Genomic DNA, 18,830 nt, shown 5'->3' on the forward strand with positions numbered 1-18,830 from the left:
TGATTACGGGCTAGCTAGGAAGTTTAGTTTAATAGGAAAATTTAGCTTAGTAAGAAAGTTTAGCTTAATAAGAAAATTTAATTTAATAAGAAAATCTAGCTTAAAAAGAAATTCGTTTAACGCCTTGAGCGTAGGCGGAGAGTTTAATTTAAAAAAACGTGATTTAACGGGTATAATATAGGCGGGGGATTTCGCTCTCGAATTAAATCGTTCGTAAGGAAAACAACGTCCGTACTAATTAAGGCTACTCGCCGCCAGGCCCGGCTCGCTTTTTAACGTTAATTCTATACGGCGCGCCAAGCGTGCGTAATAAAATCGATTTCTTAAATAACCTAGCGGCTTTATCGCCGCCGTTATTATGCGATCTTCCTTAATTCCTTACTTCGTTCTGCCGGATCTATACTAAAAAGTATAAAAAAACGAAACGCGGAAACGATATAGTAAAAAAAGGAAAAAAAGTCCTTTTAAAACGGCTAGATTAATTAGTAATTTATTTAGAATAATAAAAAGGAATAATACAACAAAGTCTAAAGAATTATACCAAAGTCCCAAAGGTTTAGAAAAAAGGCTTATTATTATGCCTATAAAGCTTACTTATATAATTTATAAGCCTATAATTAAATTATATTAAACGGTCTTAATTTAAAAAAGGCCGGAACCCTAGTCTTAATAAAGTCTATATTGCGAACCGAAATTAAAAAAGTAATTCTCGTTGAAAAAGTCCTAAATTTATTGGCTTTTTTTTATTTAAATAATTTCATAACGACGTATAAAAAAAGAAAATCGCTATGAATAATTGCCGGAGGTAAACGCTTATAGCGGGAAAAATAGTAGCCATATTACTTATTTATATAGTACGGATATACTTTATTTAAAACAAATAATTCTATAGCCCGTTAAAAACGAATACTTATTTTTAATAAAACCGACCTCTCCGTTATTATATTTTTTTCGTTTTTCTCTTTAAACGGTACTATTTTATTTATAATTACTAATATTACTATAATTAACGCCGAGCAGTTTTACGAGTTTACGGCCTTATATAGGTTAAATAGATAATTCCGATAAGATACGGAATAATAATCGTAATTATTAAAAAGCCCCGAGCCCGAGGCGGACTTAGAAAGCTTAAGGGCAGGATCGAAATCGCTATTTAAAGAGAGTTTCTACGGTAATAAAATTCCGGCGGCCGCGGCTTTACCCGTAATTCTTGAATTAAAAAAAACCTTTAATTAAACTACATCGTAGTAAAAAAGTTTACGCTTAACGAGCTTACGGCCGTATTTCTTATAATTTTTTCGATTAATATATCTATTTTTTTAACATTTACGCTTATTATATTTACGCTTATTATACCTACGCCTATTATATTTACGCTTGCTATATTTACGCTTATTATACCTATACTTATTATATTTATACTTATTATATTTACGCTTATTATACCGATATCGATTTCCCCGGTTACTTCGCCGGCGGGTACGGAAATAATAAATAACGAAGCGGCCTTTATTATATAAAACTCGGATATAATATAAACGCCGAGCCGTTTACCAATTCCCTCGGTAAAAAAAAAACGCCGCCGGGTTTTACTGTAACGCCGATTAAATAGTTTAAGCGTACCTTTAAAAATAAATCGGGTCGGGAGGTTAAAAGCTTTTAAGCGGCGTAAAAGGCTTAGCCCGCCCGAGGCCGCGAACTCGATACGAAATAAGCGACCGAAGTTTTAATATTACTCGTTATTTTTTAACGACGAGGACAATTTAAATGTTAACGAGGGTAAATTACTCTTATTAAAATAAATAACCGGCAATAATAATAACGAACGCGGTTTTAATTATACGGGCCTTCGAAACCGAAACGCAAACGGGTCGTTACCGCCGAGATAAACGTCGACGCTTTTAAACGGGCTATTCGTACCGCAGTTTTTTAACGCGGTTAAAACTCGGTACATTAATAATACGGCCGAGATTTAACGGCAGAATAACGCGCGGCGGTTAACGGCCTAAAAAAACCGTAAACCCGTTAAAAATAGCCGCTTAAAAACGAATTATAACTATATTATATTATTAAAAAATACGATTATAATTAAGCTAATCTCGAAAAGTTATTATATAATATACTATAAATATCGCAGTCCTAGTAAATAATTCGAGATAAAACGCGAAACGAAAAGTTTAAATAGATTTTAAATAATAATTATATACCGCCGGGCTTTAACGACATAGCTTTATTAAGCGTATAAAAAAAATATTACGGGGTAAAAAAAAAGATTTAAATAAACGCGAGGGCGTAAAGGTTTAAAATACGGATTTATTCCTTATAAATAGCCTCTTATAACGGCTATATTATAATATATTCCTAAGCCTTATTCTTAATATCGCCCGGCGGAAGCGATATATTAACTACGAAAAAGAGCCGAATAAACCCGTAGCTGCCTTGTTTTAAAATACTTCTTTTTTTTTTCGGTAATATATTATCTCTATAAAAGACCTAAATACGGTTAAAATAAGGTGTATATTATAATATTAAGCTTACGTTATAACAGTGAATAAGAAACTTTTTCCTCGATTAACTACTAGTAGTTATAACGTAATTATACTTACTAGAATTATACTTACTTAGTCGGTTAAAGTATTTTTTTTATAGCTATTCACGATTAAAAATATAAAACGTGGTCTATTCGGCAAGGTCGGTTAGTAAGGTTAATAAGGTTAATAAAGAAAAGGGTTACGAGGGTTTAACGAAAAATAAGGTTTATTTATACGTGTATAAAAGTGTAACATTTAAAGCTTTTATAAAAGAAAGTATAACATTTAAAGCTTTTATAAAAAAGGTGGGGCATAAAAAGTTTTATACGGTAAAATAGGCCTTTATATAACTATTTAACGGGGGTAAACCCGTACTCGCTAGCGGCCACGCTAATCCCTTATTAAATACGTATAACGAAATTCTAACGGGCTTTAAAAAAAGAATTCGTATACGTCGAAACGGTTAAGAATTATAAAAATAGATAGAATTAAAAGGACCGGTATTATAAGTGTCTAGGTAGAGTTTAAATATACTAGAAGTAAATATAGCCGCGTCACAGCCGTTAAAAGATAGGAAATAGGGTGTAGAAACGACCATGGAATTTTAACCAAGTCCATCACTAAACCACTAAAAACAACGCCAAATACGACATAAATTAATTAAATTTATTTTATATCGTTTCGGTCGGATTTCGCGTTTTAAAGTTCGGCCGTAAATTCGATAGCGTAAAATTAATTCGGGTATATTGTAAGCTTTTACTACTACTTTTTAACTTATTTAATTCGGTCCGTTTCGTATCGCTTAAATTATTAAAACTATCCGATCTTTTTAGGATTAATTAGGCATTATAGTTATAAAGGTATTACGCGTTAAAGTTTAATTATATTAGAATTAAATTAAGGTGCGTCGCTAAGTAATATACGTCGCGTAGTAATAAACCACGTTATAGCTCGATTAATTTTTAATATAGTTTAAAGCCCTCTTTTTTTTTTCTTATAAAACTATTTTTAAAAAGGCTATTTTATATAATAAAATAGTTTTATTTTTCAAAGAAAATATTTTTAATACAGGATTTTTTAAAAGCTTAATACGATTACTTAATCGAAAATTTAACGCGAAACCGTTTCATTACTTTTAATAATATATAATTACTTTATATATTATAGTATAATATAATTAATATAAAATATAGTATATTAAATCGGTATACTCTATTTACTTAAAAAAAGAATCTTTAAATTCCCTTTATACGAAAATTTAATAAACCGTACGCGGAGCGCATATAATCCCCCTTTTCGAGTATAGCCAGCCCTTAAGCTAGATATACTAACAACAGCACCGTCTCAATTTTAAGACAGTTGTATTTAACCATGGTAAGTATTCTCTATCATAGAGTGTACCTGATCTTCTCAGCATCGGTTATTCTCTGCCGTTCTTGTTGCTCTTGTTCTTTCTTGCGGGCCTTCCATTGTCTACGTATCTCTTTGAACTCTGCGCTGTGGTTAGTACCGTCGTGCTGGTCTATTAATAGGAACGGGGCCCTGTCCGGGTATGCACGACGAGTGACACTTACCTTCTGGCTTCCGCTTCTCTCCGTGCCCTTGCATGGTAACGTGGGCGTTGAGGTGGTTCAAGGTGCCGTATCCCTTGGTGCAGGCTTCCCACCCGCATTTGTAGATGCGCTCAATCTCCTCGGGCCGTCGTCGGTGCCGCTTCGGCTCGTGTACCTGAGCGAAGCTCGGCTCATACGGCGGAGAGAGCTGTCCATGTCCACCCTTTAGAGTCTGATTAGTCTCTACCATCGGAAGAAGGGAGAGGAAACTTCCGGGGGCGCGGCACAGATAGGAGGCGGTCACTTACTTACATGGTTATATGGCGGATATGGCCGAACGGGCAGTCCTAGGTTCCCTGGGTCAGCATTACTACCCAGGAAGCCTGAGGACTGTGGCGCCATGTGTTGCGCCATATGCTGGCGGATGGGCTCATGTCTCCCCCCATAGGGATGGTCGGAAGGTGGCGGTCTAGCATAACGCAACGCAACTCTTGCTGGGTCATCATACCCCTGATAGTTCATGTACGCAGCCCCTGGCGGCCCCGTTGGCGGCGGCAGCGGCTGTCCTTCGAGGTACGGGTAATGCGGAGGCCAAGGATTTACGTATCCCATGGCACGGCTAGCATTCTCTTCTGTACGTATTCTCCCGCTGCTAGAGCTGCTGTTGGCCTCCCGTGATTCGTATCGTTGGTCGTGTTGGCTTTGTTGCTGTCGCTGAAACTGCTGAGAGCTGTTTCCGCCTGGCTCGGGCTGCCGTGCACACGCCGAGCTCTCCAGCTTTCGTTTCGGCGCCATTGTTTTTGTACGAGCTGCGATGAGCAGAACTGCTTTAAAGTGGTTAGAGGTATGTCGCAAACTCCGCAGTTAGAAGGCCGACTTGCCTGAACAATATTGTAGGAGGCTGGGGAGAAGAAAGAAGGCATTCAACCTTATTTGGCAGGAAGATGCAATAAATCGGCAGAAATACGCACAGGACAACTGACTCATCGTGGAGCTTACCACGACCGTCTAGAATCAAGAATGAAAAGCTGCAATGAGCACGACATTGATTTGTAAGTTCTGGTATCAGTGGGTCCGTGGCGCTCGAAATCTTTCGCATACTGAGACTATCATCAGGTCAGGGGTTGGAAAACGCTGGGGAACATGGGTTGGGTAAGTGCGATCTGAGCATGTAAGAAACTCTATTGCCTTAATCTCACTCTCCGGAGCCTCGGGCCACGGGCCACGGTCGACGCTCCAGCTTTCATCACATCCGCCATCGACGGTATCTAGGTTATCGATGAGGGTGGGCCGCGAGCTCGTGGAGCCAATCCTGGGAATCTCCGCTTGGACAAGTCAGTAATTCGGTGGATTCTTATATTCTAAAGTGCGTAGCTCAGCTAGTCTACAGCGATTTGGATGCCACGTGCCGGTCCTGTGCAGAGGTCCCAGGTACGCGGATCGGTAGAACGGATAGAGCCCAGTCGTCTTGGGGCGACCTTGAGACAACTCCATACGGCGTTGGTAGCTCACCGTGGCTCGTCACTGCCCCGTCCCCTTGCGTCTCCCAGTAGAATCAGCGACGCCGGCCGGTCGGGATGATTTGTATCAAGACTGCGGCCTTCTACCCCGACTACGTGCCAAAGGAGGTCAACGGCTTTAGAAGCCTGTCTGTTCCAGAGGTACGCTCTCGCAAGTTGGCGTTCTGATGCTAACAGGTCCGGGTCTTCCTCGTCCATCGAAGTCCTACACCGTCGCAAAACGTATTCGAAGAGGTCAATGGCCTTTTGGACTCGGCGGTCCTTGAGATATGCCGTTGCCAGCCAATAGTCTGTTGCCAATCGATCTCTGTTTGTTTCCTCGAGTGTTCTTCACTTCACTCGCGCGACGTGCTTCGGCATTTTGGCGGCTGCTTGGGTTCTCTCGTCTTCTAGGTATGCCCGTGCAAGCTCATGTTGCGACGCAAGTAGATGGCCATCCCAATCTGGAAGGATCCTCCTCTCCACTGACACCGTGTGCTCGAGTATTTGGATGGCTTCTTGGATCCGTCCGGCGAAATATGCTCTTACCAGCTCATGTTCTGATGCTAGCCGGTTTTTATTCGTCTCGTCGAGCGACCGTCTCGATATGTCGACTACACGCTCGAGTATTTGGATTGCCTCTGGGACTCGGTACATCTCAATATATACGGTTCCGAGACAGTGGTCTGCTTGGAGCCGTCTTTCGTCTGCGTCCTGGAGATGGCGTGCTCACCACCTCGATACCATTTCAAGGTACAGCACTGCATTCGCAAAACGTCTGTCGAGGTAAAGGGACCTCCCGACTCCGAAGCACAGATCTTCGCAGCCTGAATGCATGCGGGTAGTGTGTTCGCCGCGCCCGGCGATCTCTCGTACGCCATTGCGAAAACAGCCCCCCGAGGCGACGAATCGCCGCGATGGCGGCCACGACGGTACGCCCCTGCTTTCTCGGCCAGACATTTTGTTGCTATGTGTACCAGTCTGTGCATGTCGAACATGCCGCTCGTCTCCTGGTGCACCAGGAAAGAGTACCCGCATAGCGTCCCAATCGTATGTTCCAGTATCTCGTTGGACTGCGACGGGGGAAGAATTGGCCTGGGGATGTCTTTCGGCTCGATACAGGAAATGAAGGACAGTAGGCTGGCGGCTCCGGGATCCATTTCCTGTAGTTGATTAAACGATACGATCCACGCTGTAGCCACCGCATTGTGGGATCCCCAGTACCGTGTTGTGTCCTCAAACTCGCTGTCAGAAGGGTTGTTATGTCTTGCTTCGTGCCACGCAAGAGCTCCAGGTATCTCCGCAAAGATACGTGGCGATTTCGGTTCCGATAGGGAGCCGCCTGCGTAATGGCCAATGGCAGGCATGTCAGTTCGCCTAAAAGCATGACTGTCATCTGGGTATCGCGCAGGAGGCTTTTGCGGCTGAGGGAATTCCTGAGCAGGTTGGTGGCATCTTGCACGACCATTCCTTGTAGATGAGCCTCGTTCCCTTCCGCCACGGCTACAGCAACGTCCGGGGATCGCGTAGTCCAGATCGTCAAACCTGACTCGCTCTCTGGGAAGTATCTCCGAAAGTCTCCGAGGCGATGTGAGTACCATCTCCGCATCATCTCCCGCCGCGGCCGAGCTCAGGTAGGTACGCACTGCAGACGGTAGCGTTCTTGTCGTCGGTCTTGATCGAGATCCGCAAGTCTGTCGCAATCTCGAGCTAAGCGTGTTCAAAAACCTCTTGGCTGGATGCCGGGACCCAAAACGCAGAGCAGTCTGGCTGGTGATCCTTGACCCAGTACGCAAACTGAAGGCCAACCTGGGTTTTGCCCACGCCACCAAGCTCAGTGATGGCAAGTGTGCGACAGTCGTGCAGCACGAACAATCTCTGCTCGAGCTCTTCCAAGCTTCCCTCTCCCGCCCAGGGGACTTCAAGTTTTGACGAAAAGGAAGCATGGTAACGCGTGCTGTATGGATTTATACTGAGTTTAGTAATACACACCGGCCACGCAAGCGCCAGATCTTCGTTTCTAACCTGCACGAGTGAATACTCCGAGGCCTTGCAGCAATCCCAATCCACGAACGCGACACACCTGGAGCCGATAGTTGCGCGGGAACCCGTGAGTCCAAGAGGGCCTTCATGCACGCTGCCGCCGTGGCCGCGGCATAGTGCTGCCATGGCTTCGTCTCATGGCTATGCGCGTAGTTGCAGGCCCCTTTGATCTCCAAACAACAAGGGAAGATGTCCCAAACGCCGGCGCTCTCCATTTCGAAAGCTATCACCCTGTCCCGATGGGCAATGATGTCGCGATCCTCGCCAGACTTGATCACGCTGTCGCCTGGCGCAATATGACCAAAGTGCACAACAGGTTGCGCACTCATCGCATAGTTCCCCGTCTGTAACGTGTTGATACGCTGCATCGAACAGCTTATCATGGCCAGCCCCTGGGTAGTTCGCGGAGAGCTTGGGCCGTCGCTGCTGGATGGCGGCTAACTAGCGATACGACTTGTCCTGGAGTGTCTCTCGGCTGTGGAGGGTTTTCAGCTTCGCTAGTAGGCTGCGCATCTCACGGTTGGGCCGTCCGAGTGAATCGAGAAGAGTGTCTTTGCGCGTGAAGCGTTCAGGTAAACGCCGCCCGAGATCATACTGAACAACACCATCACTGATAATGACGCCCCCGAGAATAATGTCTTGCCCTTCCCGATCGATGGGGAAAACCCCCACAAACGCCCACGACCAAGGCGAGCCGCATATTGGGGGAGCTTGCTCGGCAATCGGCCGAAACCGTTGCCGCGTTTATCTTGCCCATGCCCGGCATATGGACCAGGACTACGTTGTGTCGCCCGATGGCGCCGGCCGAGTCAGAGTTAGGGTCGCCGGTGGCCTTATCGTAGGGCGGGCCGCCATCCTCCCAATGGTGGTCGAAGAGAGTTTCGACGGCATGCTTGGATATACTGTTTTGCTACGGCGAAACTCACGAACCAAGTCATAATACCAATTGCGCGGTGCCGTCTTGCATGGGGCTGTCCGACATCAATTCGCCCCTTACGTCTGGACCCCTAGCAGCAACAAGCATTGTGCAGCCGCGAGCTAGGCCACCAGTGATCTCTAATCTTACCGTGTTTCTTGGTTAAGGGCATACGCATCAATGCAACAACACGGGTGCACATGCGAGCGGTATGCCAGGTTCAAGTCCAGTCGAATTCGCGTATCTACTTTCCAGCTTGTCAACCGACAAATCCCTCCCCACATGATCCGTGGTGAATGTGCTCTCACGTCTCAATCAATTGTCTGCAGAAAACCTCGCATAGCCGCCTCAGTACCTGGGCAAACAGAAACTCCAATGACTCTGTAATCTCGTGTGATCTGCCCACGGTCGGCACTTTCCAGACCATACGGCAGAGTTGATCTCGTGACACCCCCACCTGAAGGTTCTCCATGCCTGTATTCCCTGCGCAACAGCTGACCAGAAATGACAATCGCCAATGCGTCCAATGGCAAACCAACGAACCGAGATGGTTCAAGGTCAATATCTCAAGATCCACCAGAAAGGACCACGACCGTCCTGACGGGTCACGGGCGTGGCTGGTGATCCACGGCCGTCGTCGAGGGGGTCGAGCACAGGAGGTCGCCAGCTCAAGCTGTTCCAGACGAGGCCACTTCGCAGGTAATGGTGCTCGCGGCGACTGAACGTAAGAGGTCCGGCCTGGCACTGGATGCTGACATGAAAGCTGACCTGGTTGCCGTCGAGAACTTGGCCCAAATCCAGGCGCAAGGGTACTTGGATGGGCATGTTGGCGCCATCAGTGGTGGTAGGGTTGATCCTGGCGGCGGCGACGGCGGCTGCAGCTCCCTCCCGATAGTGGACGGATTGCGTGGGCGCGACGATCATATCGAGGGGGTCGCTCAAACCCCCCGCTCTTGTAGTCGGCTGAGATGTCCACCGACAGCTTCTTGTAGGGGCCAGCGCAGGCGGGGGGCTGCGGGACATTGAGGACGACATTGCTCAGCGCGTGGCCGACGAGAAGGGCGACGGCGATAACAACGGCCAGGCCGGCGTAGGCAACTGCTCGGAGCAAATCGGGCGCTCGAAGCAGGTCGGACAATTGGGCGAGGAGAGTCGATGCTCGCGTTCGGGATCGGGCAAAGACGTCGCAAAGGGAGCGGAACCAAGACCGGCGAGACTGTGTGGCGTGGCAGAGCAAGTTAGACAAAGGCCAGCCACATGGTCGGAGCAGAGAAACAATGGCAAGCGGCGACTACTTACCATGTTGACGATTCGCCGGGGCGAAACCAGGGCCTTGGCCTGGGTGACTGCGGCACCAGCGCGGGCCAGAAGCATGTTGCAGGTGGCTGCGAGGTGGGCAAGGCCAGCAGTGATACTGCGGATGACGGCGCGGATACAGACAAAGGGCTTGTGGCAGGCGACCAGGGTGTAGAAGAGGACCTCGAAGCCGAGGAAGAGAAGGAGGTTGGCGAAGAAGAGGAGCCAGTGGCGGATCGAGTACTAGACGATCTGGAGTCGGCCCAGTTGCTTCTGCGGCTTCTGCGGCTTTCGCTGCATGACGGGAGTGGGAGTCGCAGGCGGCTTGGACGGAACTGGTGATGTCGCAACAGGAGCAGAAGCACCAAAACCACGGTCCAGAACCAGCCAGCCGTCGTCGTTGTCGGGGATAGAGGATCGAATGAAGAACATTATTGCGTGAGATGGGCTGGCGCAAGGCCGGATGATTGATTAATCGCACGAGGGGAGAGGAAGCTGCCGTGGCAAGACGCGACGAAGGGTGTGGAATAAGTCGCGCGATGGTGGAAACGATGGTGGTGAAGGCTGGAGGAAGTTGAGATGTTGATTGTCAAGTGGAAGTGCTCCAGCTCGAGGCAGGCCGGGACTGAAGTGGTTGATTGACAGAAGGTTGCCGCGGCGCAGTGGCTGCGTGCGGGTTGGAGCTGTTGGCGGGGCCCCGTCGCAATTCGCGGGGGCCTTTCTAGGTGCCTTGGTGCCCCGCCAACTGAGTCTGTCAGTTCTGTCTGCCTGGGGGGGGGAGATCGGGACGCCTCAGGAATGGACAGGAATTGGTAACGGTTGCAGGTGTTCAAGTCACCTCAATTGAGGATGCATCACGCTGCAACCAGCCATCCATGAGGCGTCCTTGCGAACAAGCAGCAATTCCTACAGCGGCCCTCGTGCTCGACCACTGATACTCAATCTCGAGTGCTACGAGACACCTGATCCCAACGAGCCGAAGAAGGCATTAGCATAGCTGCTGCTCCATCTCTAGACGCCCTACTAGTTGCAGCTGCAACCCGAGGAACATGATGCGATACCTCTCCAGGGACAACGAAGTCTTGATTACACGCTGCAAGCCAAGATCGGCAGTCAATCCGCCCTGTCCTGCAAAACGATCTGCCAATGCCCGTCCAATCAGAGCGCCATCTCCCGTCGCGACCTGCCCGATGAGGAAGTAGGCCTGCAACCAAAGTAGACTCAACTGGAAGTCCAAGGCGGCACTACTTGATGGGCAAGGTCATCGCGTAACCTAAAGCACTCGGGATCTCGTACCGCCGCTGTTGACCTGGAGCCGCAAGAGGCTGTTGTGTCTGACAATCACCGACGTACATCTCGGTCAACCGACACTAGATCTGTAGCCATCTCAGGTCGCAGACGCCTGGCTACGGCCCAGTGGGCTGGGGGTCCGACAGGATCAAGGAGAGTGAGCGCATCAAACTCCCTTCCGAGTGAGCATCTCAGGCTAGTTGGCGGCTGCCGCAAAGACAAAACTGGGCTCAAGGCGCCGACTCAAGTGACGCACGCGGTGGGCGACGATGTTGGTGATCTGTGCGCCAGCAATATGAGGCCCGATAAACTGCCGTTCTGCCATCCAGCTAGGACACAAGCTTGTGTAGTGTAGTGGCTATCACTCCAGATTCTGATGAACCGTCAATATTCTGGCAACCCCTGTTCGATCCAGGGCACGAGCTGTTTCTTTTGCCTCGTTTTCCTTTTCGCTCGACGTGTATTTTTGGGGGAATTCCCATTTCGCCATCAACCGAGCTGGCCACGAGTGGCTCGTTGTCTACTTTTTATGGTTGGTCTATCTATCTACGTCTCGCAACGCGAGTGATGTTGTGCGCACGCAAGCATTTGCTAACTCGGCCTTTGATCCGTCAGGTGGTGGTGCTTGTGATAAATCCTAACATCCTTCTGGTAGCAGACCATACGCAATCCGACAAACAAAACCTCACAAGCAGAACTGGATCAGGTCGAGGTCAACACCGAAGACCCGCATCGTTGTCATTGGATTGACTTCGGACGAGAAAGAAGCTAAAGACTGTTGCTACGAGCATCGAGACAGTGCCCGGAAGCCATCTTCATATTGACCATGTGAAGAACGGCATGACTGCTAATGTCGCAAGAAGCCAGAGTAGCTCGAGGACGGGGTCGCTGCATCCCGACATGCGAGTCAGGTCAGGCTTCTTCGCGGAATGAACAGGCCACAGCGTCGTGGAGCCACTCGTTCCAGAACGAGGAGGCGAAGTTTTGCCTACGGAGATTACGAGCCCGACACACCTCGACCTTGGGCCGGCCTACCTGTCTCCCACGTGGCAGACGGGCGATGCTATCAAAGCAGAGAGCTGGGCCAACATTTGGCTAGTGACTGGTGAGACTGGTACCCCCAGCGCGCGCAGGAGGAGTGGGCTCCGAAGGATTCGGAAAACGGTGAACTCATCTGTCTCTGGGGTCAGTGGCTGTCTGGGCCGATGCTTGGCTAGAATGATTGCGAAAGCTGCAAAAGCTGCAAGGTTGACCGATGACGTCTAGACGGGTGCACATGTTGGCATTCTCATAGAGTGGCATATCTTGCTGCATCTGCGTATGTTGGGGTGTCGCTGATCAGCATGTCAACCGATAGACTCGGTGTAGTAAGCATCTGGGATCATGATCAGATCATGGGTGGGTTCGATCGGGAGAGTTCCCGCCGGCCAAGTCAGGACCAGCAACGAGCTGGCTAGCGTGCCGGAAGACCCGGTGAGGCGGTCAGCTGGTGGGCCGGTGGGCTGTGCCGCCCCCCCTGAAGCGGATATGACGGGAGAGCTGGCAGACTGGGCCTTGTCAGTGACGTTTCTTAACCTGTTCTCAGCTGACAGCTGCCCGCGGGGGTCGTTCTAGGCAGCAGCTACGGCGCGGGTTTCATTGGATCGGGTATGGTCAGGCTCCATCTCGGCTCGCCGCGGTGGTCGCCGTACCTGACCTGTCATCTCGCTCCCCAACCAATACGAGGTGGAATCTATACTAAAGCGGCAGGTCGGAGTGGGGCGAAAGGCGAGAGAGAGACGACGGCCCCTGAGTCGGCGCTTGGCTGCTGGTCTCGGGTTCCAGTTTCCAGTCGGGTCAAGGCCTTCGTACTAATAGGCGCTGCGATCACGACAAGCTTCTCACGTTTCTCTCGACACGCTGCTCTACCATCACAGTCCTGCCACCCGACCCTCGACTATCCATCCACTCGTTCACTCACACGTTCGCTACCTCGATCTCCAGCTTTCAAGATGCAATTCTCCGCCGCCCTCCTCCTCGCCGCCGCCTGCGCCGTCGCGCAGGCCGAGACCTTTGTCGGGTGCTCCTCGAAGGCGGTGTCGTCGATGAGCTTCACGAGCCAGTTCATGTCCTGGGGCCAATGCGCCGACGGCTGCAAGAAGCGGGCATGCGGCTCCCCGACGGCCATGGCCATCTCGGGCGAGGTGTGCCACTGCGGCAAGCTGCCGGACCAGGACGACTTTGTCGACGAGGCGCTGTGCGACACGCCGTGCCCCGGCTTCGGCAGCGACAAATGTACGTTGCCTCCTGCCCCTGTTGTTGCCCAGTTGCTGACTTCTTCTTCTTCTTCTTCTCTCTGCAGGTGGTGGAAAGAACACCTTCTCCATCTTCACCATCTAAACGGCAGGACACGCACATGTCGGAGTGGTGGGAAGTAAGAGGCACGGGTCAGGGCCGTGTCTCGGGGTAATGTCCAGCACTTACTCACGGACAACTTCGGAGTGTTGTGCGGCAGAGTAATATTTAATGGAAGCAAGCTTTTGCCCATATCCGAGAAGAGCTGTTCTCGCTATATCATGCACCACTGTCACCCCCCATGTACCCCCAGTGATTCGCTGCCACGGCTGAGTGTGACTGTCTCATGTGCCTGAAGAGATCCCAGCCGTGGCGACGTCATAGCGCCAGTTCCGAGACGATAAGCCCTACTGAACCGAGAGCGCGGCGCAAATGATCGACAGCCAAATTCTGCCTACACTCTCTGGCGGTTGTTCAAATAAACTGCCTACATGATCTCAAAGCCCCAATAGCTGTGATTGAATTGCTGTAGGCTAGTCGTGGGAATTGCTCCTCTGTCTCTTCGGCTTCATTGGAGGGAGGGTTCACTGTGTGTTTGTATATGTACTTGTCTATTCGTATTGACGACTGCGAGCTCCGACCCAACTCCCTTTCTCCCCGCTGGTCCACCAACAAAGCGCCCCGGTCGATCGAGTCGACCGTCAACGCGCAACTTCGGACAACTCCGGGACTTTCGGCTGCAGCAACAACTGCTCGAAGCAGCAACGACGACGCCATCAACCGACAGGAGGGCACCATCAAGATGGTATCCATCGCGCGCCGCCCGGGATCAAACGGATGACACAGCAATGCCTGCCTGTAGCTGCCACGCCCATCATTTCATCAGTCCTGGCGTAGTCGCATGCCTTCATTGCAGAATTCTCGTCGGCATCTCTCAGCCAACGCCCTGCCCTGCCCTGCCCTGCCCTGCCCTCGCCCGCCGCGACGTCGACAGTCTAGCAGCCCGATCCCATTGGCCCGCCCAGCGCTGCCGAAGAAGCATTGGCGATTTGCTTGTCAGCGATCCCGGTCGCGACTGCAACACAAACTCTGCTCCCCTCCCACCAGTGTCCAAGGCAATCCGCCCTCAGTCGAGCGAGGGCATCGCGTCCATCACCCGTCAGCTTCGCAATTGCACGAGACTGCATGCGGTCGACTACACTCTCCGATCGATCCGACGCAGTCGAAGTTCGAACAATCACGCACTCCAACCCACCGCCAAGTGATTCTTCTTTCGTCGCCCGAACGGCACCGATGCCTCCTTGGCCAACGCCCGCCACTTTCAAAGCACCGGCCGACCCGCATCGCAGCGAATTGACGAGAGGGATTTAGCACAGTGGCGATTTCCCGCATACGAAGACGTTGCTGAGCGGCACGCGTGCCGAGATGGACAAGACGGTGCTAGACAGCATGCGTGGCAGGCGCTGGGCAAGGTGGTGCGCACGAAGGAGGCGGTCATGGAGGAGCGGCGCGCTACACTTGAGCAGGATGTCCATTGGAAGGACGTTCGGCTAGCCGAGTACCTACGGCAGCGGTGCGCTCGGCGTCGACAGGGGATGGGACTTCAAAGAAACCGAAGACGAGTTGGCCAAGGCGCGGTTCATGCTGAACGCCTACCTGGACCCGTTCCTGAGGCGAGATCCGGATCATCGTCAATGTCATAATCCCGATCTGGTAGCGACCGCGGCGGCACATCGGGAGTTGGAAGGCCTCCTCGCCAATACACGCATCTTGTCTCTGCAGATAGACGAAGTAGACCACGGTCGTAGCCACCTGGTCCTTTGTCAAGCCGATGCTAGGACTTTGGGTATTATGCCGTCCAACAACTCAATCAATTGTAAGGCGAGCAAGGAACAAAGCCTGCTTCGTTACTCAACAACGTATGCTGGCTAGCAAGGAAACAACCCTTGGTCGTGGATGAGGTTCATTGTCATTCCCACTCCACTGTATTGTCACGACGCGAACTGTTCTGCAACAATGGGATAGTTGAGAAAGACCGCCATTGTCATCGGCCACAGCCGAAATGGGGTTTCAAAAGCCTTCGACAGCATACGGGTATATATAGGATCAGATGGCCCGGCTCTACTTCATCATCCATCGCATCCTCACCACCACCACCTCCCAACTCCCAACTCCTCCAAGCTCAACAGCTCCAGCTTCTCAACCCGACCCCGCCAAACTGCAATCGAACAATGGCTTTCCTGTCTAAAGTTTTTGGAGTTCTTGAGTCTTACCAGGACATCGCCCCCGTGGAAGCCCAATATCCTATTTTGGATCGAAAATCAGTGCGTCGAGTTCCACTGCTGCTATCAGCACCAGCACCAGCACCATGACGAGCCTTCTATCGACAGTCACAGCGTCTACGACTGTAACGATGACTGCAGTCCCGACGACTGTGAATGTGGCTGCCACACCGATGGCTCCGCCGCCGGCGCCTTGGGTGCCCGAGGCATTGTCCGACAATGCCGCCAAACTCTTCACCCACACCGCCCATGCTGCCGGGAATGGTTTCCATTCCACCCGGGCCTTCCTCGACCTTCTCTGGGGGTATGTGATGAGCATCTGGTACAACGGTCTGACGTTGGACGGCATCTCCGCCTGTTCTCGATGATATATTATATCATCGACAAGGTATTCCTCCAGTCCCGCCTCTTCACGCGCTTCCTCCTCCCCTTCCTCTGCCTCTGGGTCCTGTACCGGCTCGTCCGCCTGTTCGACGACGGTTACAACGCCTACCTCGATCTCGGCCGCAGCGGCACCCGTCCACCGTCCGTGGCTGGTTGCGCACCCTGCGCCTCAAGTACATGGCCCGCCTCGACGTCCTGCAGCCTCCGCGCGTCCCGCCCTTCATGGACCCCTACCGCGGCCGCCTCTTCAACCTGCCCGAGCGCACCGGCCCCCGTCCTACCGTTAAGGGCGTCGCGCCGCAGCGCCAGTCTGACCAGAAGGCCTCGCCCTCGACCTTTTTCCGCCTCAGCAACATGCTGGCCGAGGAGGCCCGGGCCCACCCCCAGCACCTCAACATCAACACTTCCTTCCTCGAGGGACACCTGCAGGCTCTGCGCAAGGTGGTTCCCGAAGGCCAGCCCCTCGGCCGCGACGACAGGAACGGTGACTGGGAGTTTGGCGGGGAGATCGCGCACCCCCACCGCCTCGACGGATCCATGCACGTCGTCCTCCACCCCGAGGACGTCCGCACGGTCATCGAGGGCGGCTGGGGCGAGCGCCACCCCTCGCCATTGCGACGCCTTTCTGGAAATGGTCGCACCACTACATGGAGGGCAACCGACGACCTGTGCCCGAATACCTGGTCATCCTCTATGCGCCCCGGACTGCAGAGCACTATGCGGTCTACCGGCACATCATCCAGGCTGCGGTGTGGTTCGCAACGCGTGGAGAAATCTACCCCGTTGACGCCAACACCTACCCCATTGAGGAGTAAGGGGTTTCCCCCCCCCTTTTCCCTCCACTTCTTTCTCCCGCGTCGCCAATAAGGTAAGTCTACTCTATGAGGCAAGACTGATCTGCTCTGTTTTGCCAAGTAGCAGTCTCCAGCCCGAATCCCCTGAGGTAAGTGGTGTCTAGAGCGCAGCTTGTTGTTTTCGCGAAGTGGCGTCTTTTGGACACACGCTCTTGTTTATTTGTTTCCCAAAGCGTAAGTTATGCCTGGTAAGTAGAGTGGCCTTGGTGATGAGACAGATAGCTCCGGAATAGAAAGGGAAAAAAAAAATTGAAAATGCATGCCAGATCTTCCATTGCCCATGACACGTGACAATCCGTGCCTTGAATTTCTCCTTAAGTAAATTGCCCACGACCTCTTGCCCATAAGAGGTCTCTTAATATTCACCAAGTGTCACTCCCAGAGAGCCTTCTATAGGGAGTTGATAGTGCTTAAGTATGCCTGTGCACAACATTTCACGGAAGCAAGATGCTTTCGCGTCAATCAAGGGACATGCCAGAATTTCAAAACTCCAAGCCCAGCAAATCTCTGGCGATGTCTTGTGTACGCTGTGCATCGGCCACCACCCCGGACCGCTTCTTCTCGCTTCTCGTCTGGCAGGTCACCTCGGGGTGGACCGGCGCCGTCACCGTGCTATCCTTGAAACCCGTCTCGACGCTGAAGTCGAAGCGGCCCCCCGAGCGGGACCAGGATGTCGTAGGCCCAGACGACCTTGGCGGCGGCCAGCAAGACGGACGTGAAGGCGGACTGCTCGCCGGGGCACTGGCGGCGGCCGGATCCGAACGCGTAGAGGGCCCTACGCCCGCTGTTCTCGAGATTCCTGTCCGCTGTCGCGACAGAAGGGCGCAGGCCGAGGGTGTTGTCCAGGAAGCGCTCTGGGATGAAGTCATGGGGCTGTTCGTACTCCTCTTCGTTGCGGTGGGTGGTCCAGGCGTTGGCGATGAACATTGTGCCCTTGGCGAAGAAGTATTCTCAGTAATCTCAGTATTCTCAGTATTCTCAGTATTCTCAGTATTCTCAGTATTCTCAGTATTCTCAGTATTCTCAGTATTCTCAGTATTCTCAGTATTCTCAGTATTCTCAGTATTCTCAGTATTCTCAGTATTCTCAGTATTCTCAGTATTCTCAGTATTCTCCGACGTGTTCATCCCGGGTCAGCACGTGCGGCAAGGCCTGCGGGGTGGTCGGACGCCATCGGAGGACCTAGAGATTTGATCAGTCACCGATCCGTGCTAATCCCTGTCGCCACCGCGCTGCAAAATAGTGGTTGGGCTGTGTGTGGTTGACTCACCTCAGACACGCACGCCTTGAGAGATACCAGTTCGTCGATTCTGTCGCCATGAAGAGGTTCGCCACCGGCCACCCTGTGCCACTCTTCTTGAGCCTTGACGAGCTTGGCCGGAAAAGCAGCAAAGGCCACCATGAGGTTCTTGAACGTGGCCAATGTCGTGTCGACGGCAGCCCCGACCGCGGCCTGGCCCACAGAGGCAAGCTCCGTCTCGGTGAACTTGTCCTTGTCCCGCGCGGCCGCTAGCTATTTCATGATCTTGGGGAGCAGGCTGTCGAGCACGACGGATTCGGGGTCCCTTTCTGTCTAGGCGTACGTCTTCTTAGCGCCGACGAGGTAGTTGTCGGCGTCGTCGCAAAGCAGCTTCCGACTCTAAGAGCGGCAGGGGCCGCTTGATGTCGGCGGGGCCGAGGATGAATTGGAAGGACTTGCGCCATCGACGGTAGTACTCGTCGTACTGCAGGATGGCGATGCTTTTCTCCTCGGGACCCGAGAGGACGTGCTTTGTGAGGATGTGATTGGCAGGGCGGTCGGAGCAGAAGTCGCTGCGGCAAGGGGGAGACATTTTGGCTTGATGCGGTTCCATCCAACCGGTCATATGCAAGAAGGAAACAATCGAGGAAGACAGCTCAAAAGTAGCT

General features: G+C 51.6%; 7 protein-coding genes across 7 annotated transcripts; 2 read left to right on the forward strand and 5 right to left on the reverse strand.

Annotated features, from left to right (window-relative positions):
• Positions 1 to 3,919: 3,919 nt before the first annotated feature.
• On the reverse strand, positions 3,920 to 4,879 carry PG986_015013 (uncharacterized protein; the record flags this gene model as incomplete). Its single annotated transcript, XM_066851235.1, has 3 exons — positions 3,920 to 4,023; positions 4,106 to 4,292; positions 4,397 to 4,879. The coding sequence occupies 3 exons, from the start codon at positions 4,877 to 4,879 to the stop codon at positions 3,920 to 3,922; spliced, it is 774 nt and encodes a 257-aa protein (XP_066692324.1).
• Positions 4,880 to 6,197: 1,318 nt separating this feature from the next.
• Positions 6,198 to 7,955, reverse strand: PG986_015014 (uncharacterized protein; the record flags this gene model as incomplete). Its single annotated transcript, XM_066851236.1, has 3 exons — positions 6,198 to 7,293; positions 7,340 to 7,540; positions 7,609 to 7,955. 3 exons carry the CDS (start codon positions 7,953 to 7,955, stop codon positions 6,198 to 6,200), a joined length of 1,644 nt encoding a protein of 547 aa, XP_066692325.1.
• Positions 7,956 to 9,100: 1,145 nt separating this feature from the next.
• Positions 9,101 to 9,367, reverse strand: PG986_015015 (uncharacterized protein; the record flags this gene model as incomplete). The annotated part of the gene is made up of 1 exon (XM_066851237.1): positions 9,101 to 9,367. The coding sequence occupies one exon, from the start codon at positions 9,365 to 9,367 to the stop codon at positions 9,101 to 9,103; it is 267 nt and encodes an 88-aa protein (XP_066692326.1).
• Positions 9,368 to 9,377: 10 nt separating this feature from the next.
• PG986_015016 (uncharacterized protein) lies at positions 9,378 to 10,270 on the reverse strand (the record flags this gene model as incomplete). Its single annotated transcript, XM_066851238.1, has 3 exons — positions 9,378 to 9,758; positions 9,842 to 10,081; positions 10,142 to 10,270. 3 exons carry the CDS (start codon positions 10,268 to 10,270, stop codon positions 9,378 to 9,380), a joined length of 750 nt encoding a protein of 249 aa, XP_066692327.1.
• Positions 10,271 to 13,119: 2,849 nt separating this feature from the next.
• On the forward strand, positions 13,120 to 13,507 carry PG986_015017 (WSC-domain-containing protein; the record flags this gene model as incomplete). Its single annotated transcript, XM_066851239.1, has 2 exons — positions 13,120 to 13,402; positions 13,470 to 13,507. 2 exons carry the CDS (start codon positions 13,120 to 13,122, stop codon positions 13,505 to 13,507), a joined length of 321 nt encoding a protein of 106 aa, XP_066692328.1.
• A 743-nt stretch (positions 13,508 to 14,250) lies between these two features.
• On the forward strand, positions 14,251 to 16,935 carry PG986_015018 (uncharacterized protein; the record flags this gene model as incomplete). The annotated part of the gene is made up of 5 exons (XM_066851240.1): positions 14,251 to 14,663; positions 14,730 to 14,877; positions 14,957 to 15,278; positions 15,679 to 16,014; positions 16,073 to 16,935. Exons 4-5 carry the CDS (start codon positions 15,771 to 15,773, stop codon positions 16,933 to 16,935), a joined length of 1,107 nt encoding a protein of 368 aa, XP_066692329.1. The 5' UTR covers positions 14,251 to 14,663; positions 14,730 to 14,877; positions 14,957 to 15,278; positions 15,679 to 15,770.
• A 469-nt stretch (positions 16,936 to 17,404) lies between these two features.
• On the reverse strand, positions 17,405 to 18,754 carry PG986_015019 (cytochrome P450 21; the record flags this gene model as incomplete). Its single annotated transcript, XM_066851241.1, has 5 exons — positions 17,405 to 17,612; positions 17,638 to 17,855; positions 18,042 to 18,104; positions 18,193 to 18,431; positions 18,523 to 18,754. The coding sequence occupies 5 exons, from the start codon at positions 18,752 to 18,754 to the stop codon at positions 17,405 to 17,407; spliced, it is 960 nt and encodes a 319-aa protein (XP_066692330.1).
• Positions 18,755 to 18,830: the final 76 nt, after the last annotated feature.

The sequence above is a fragment of the Apiospora aurea genome (genome assembly GCF_038362705.1).
Source record: "Apiospora aurea strain CBS 24483 chromosome Unknown utg000011l_segment0_segment0, whole genome shotgun sequence".
NCBI classification, from domain to species: Eukaryota; Fungi; Ascomycota; class Sordariomycetes; order Amphisphaeriales; family Apiosporaceae; genus Apiospora; species Apiospora aurea.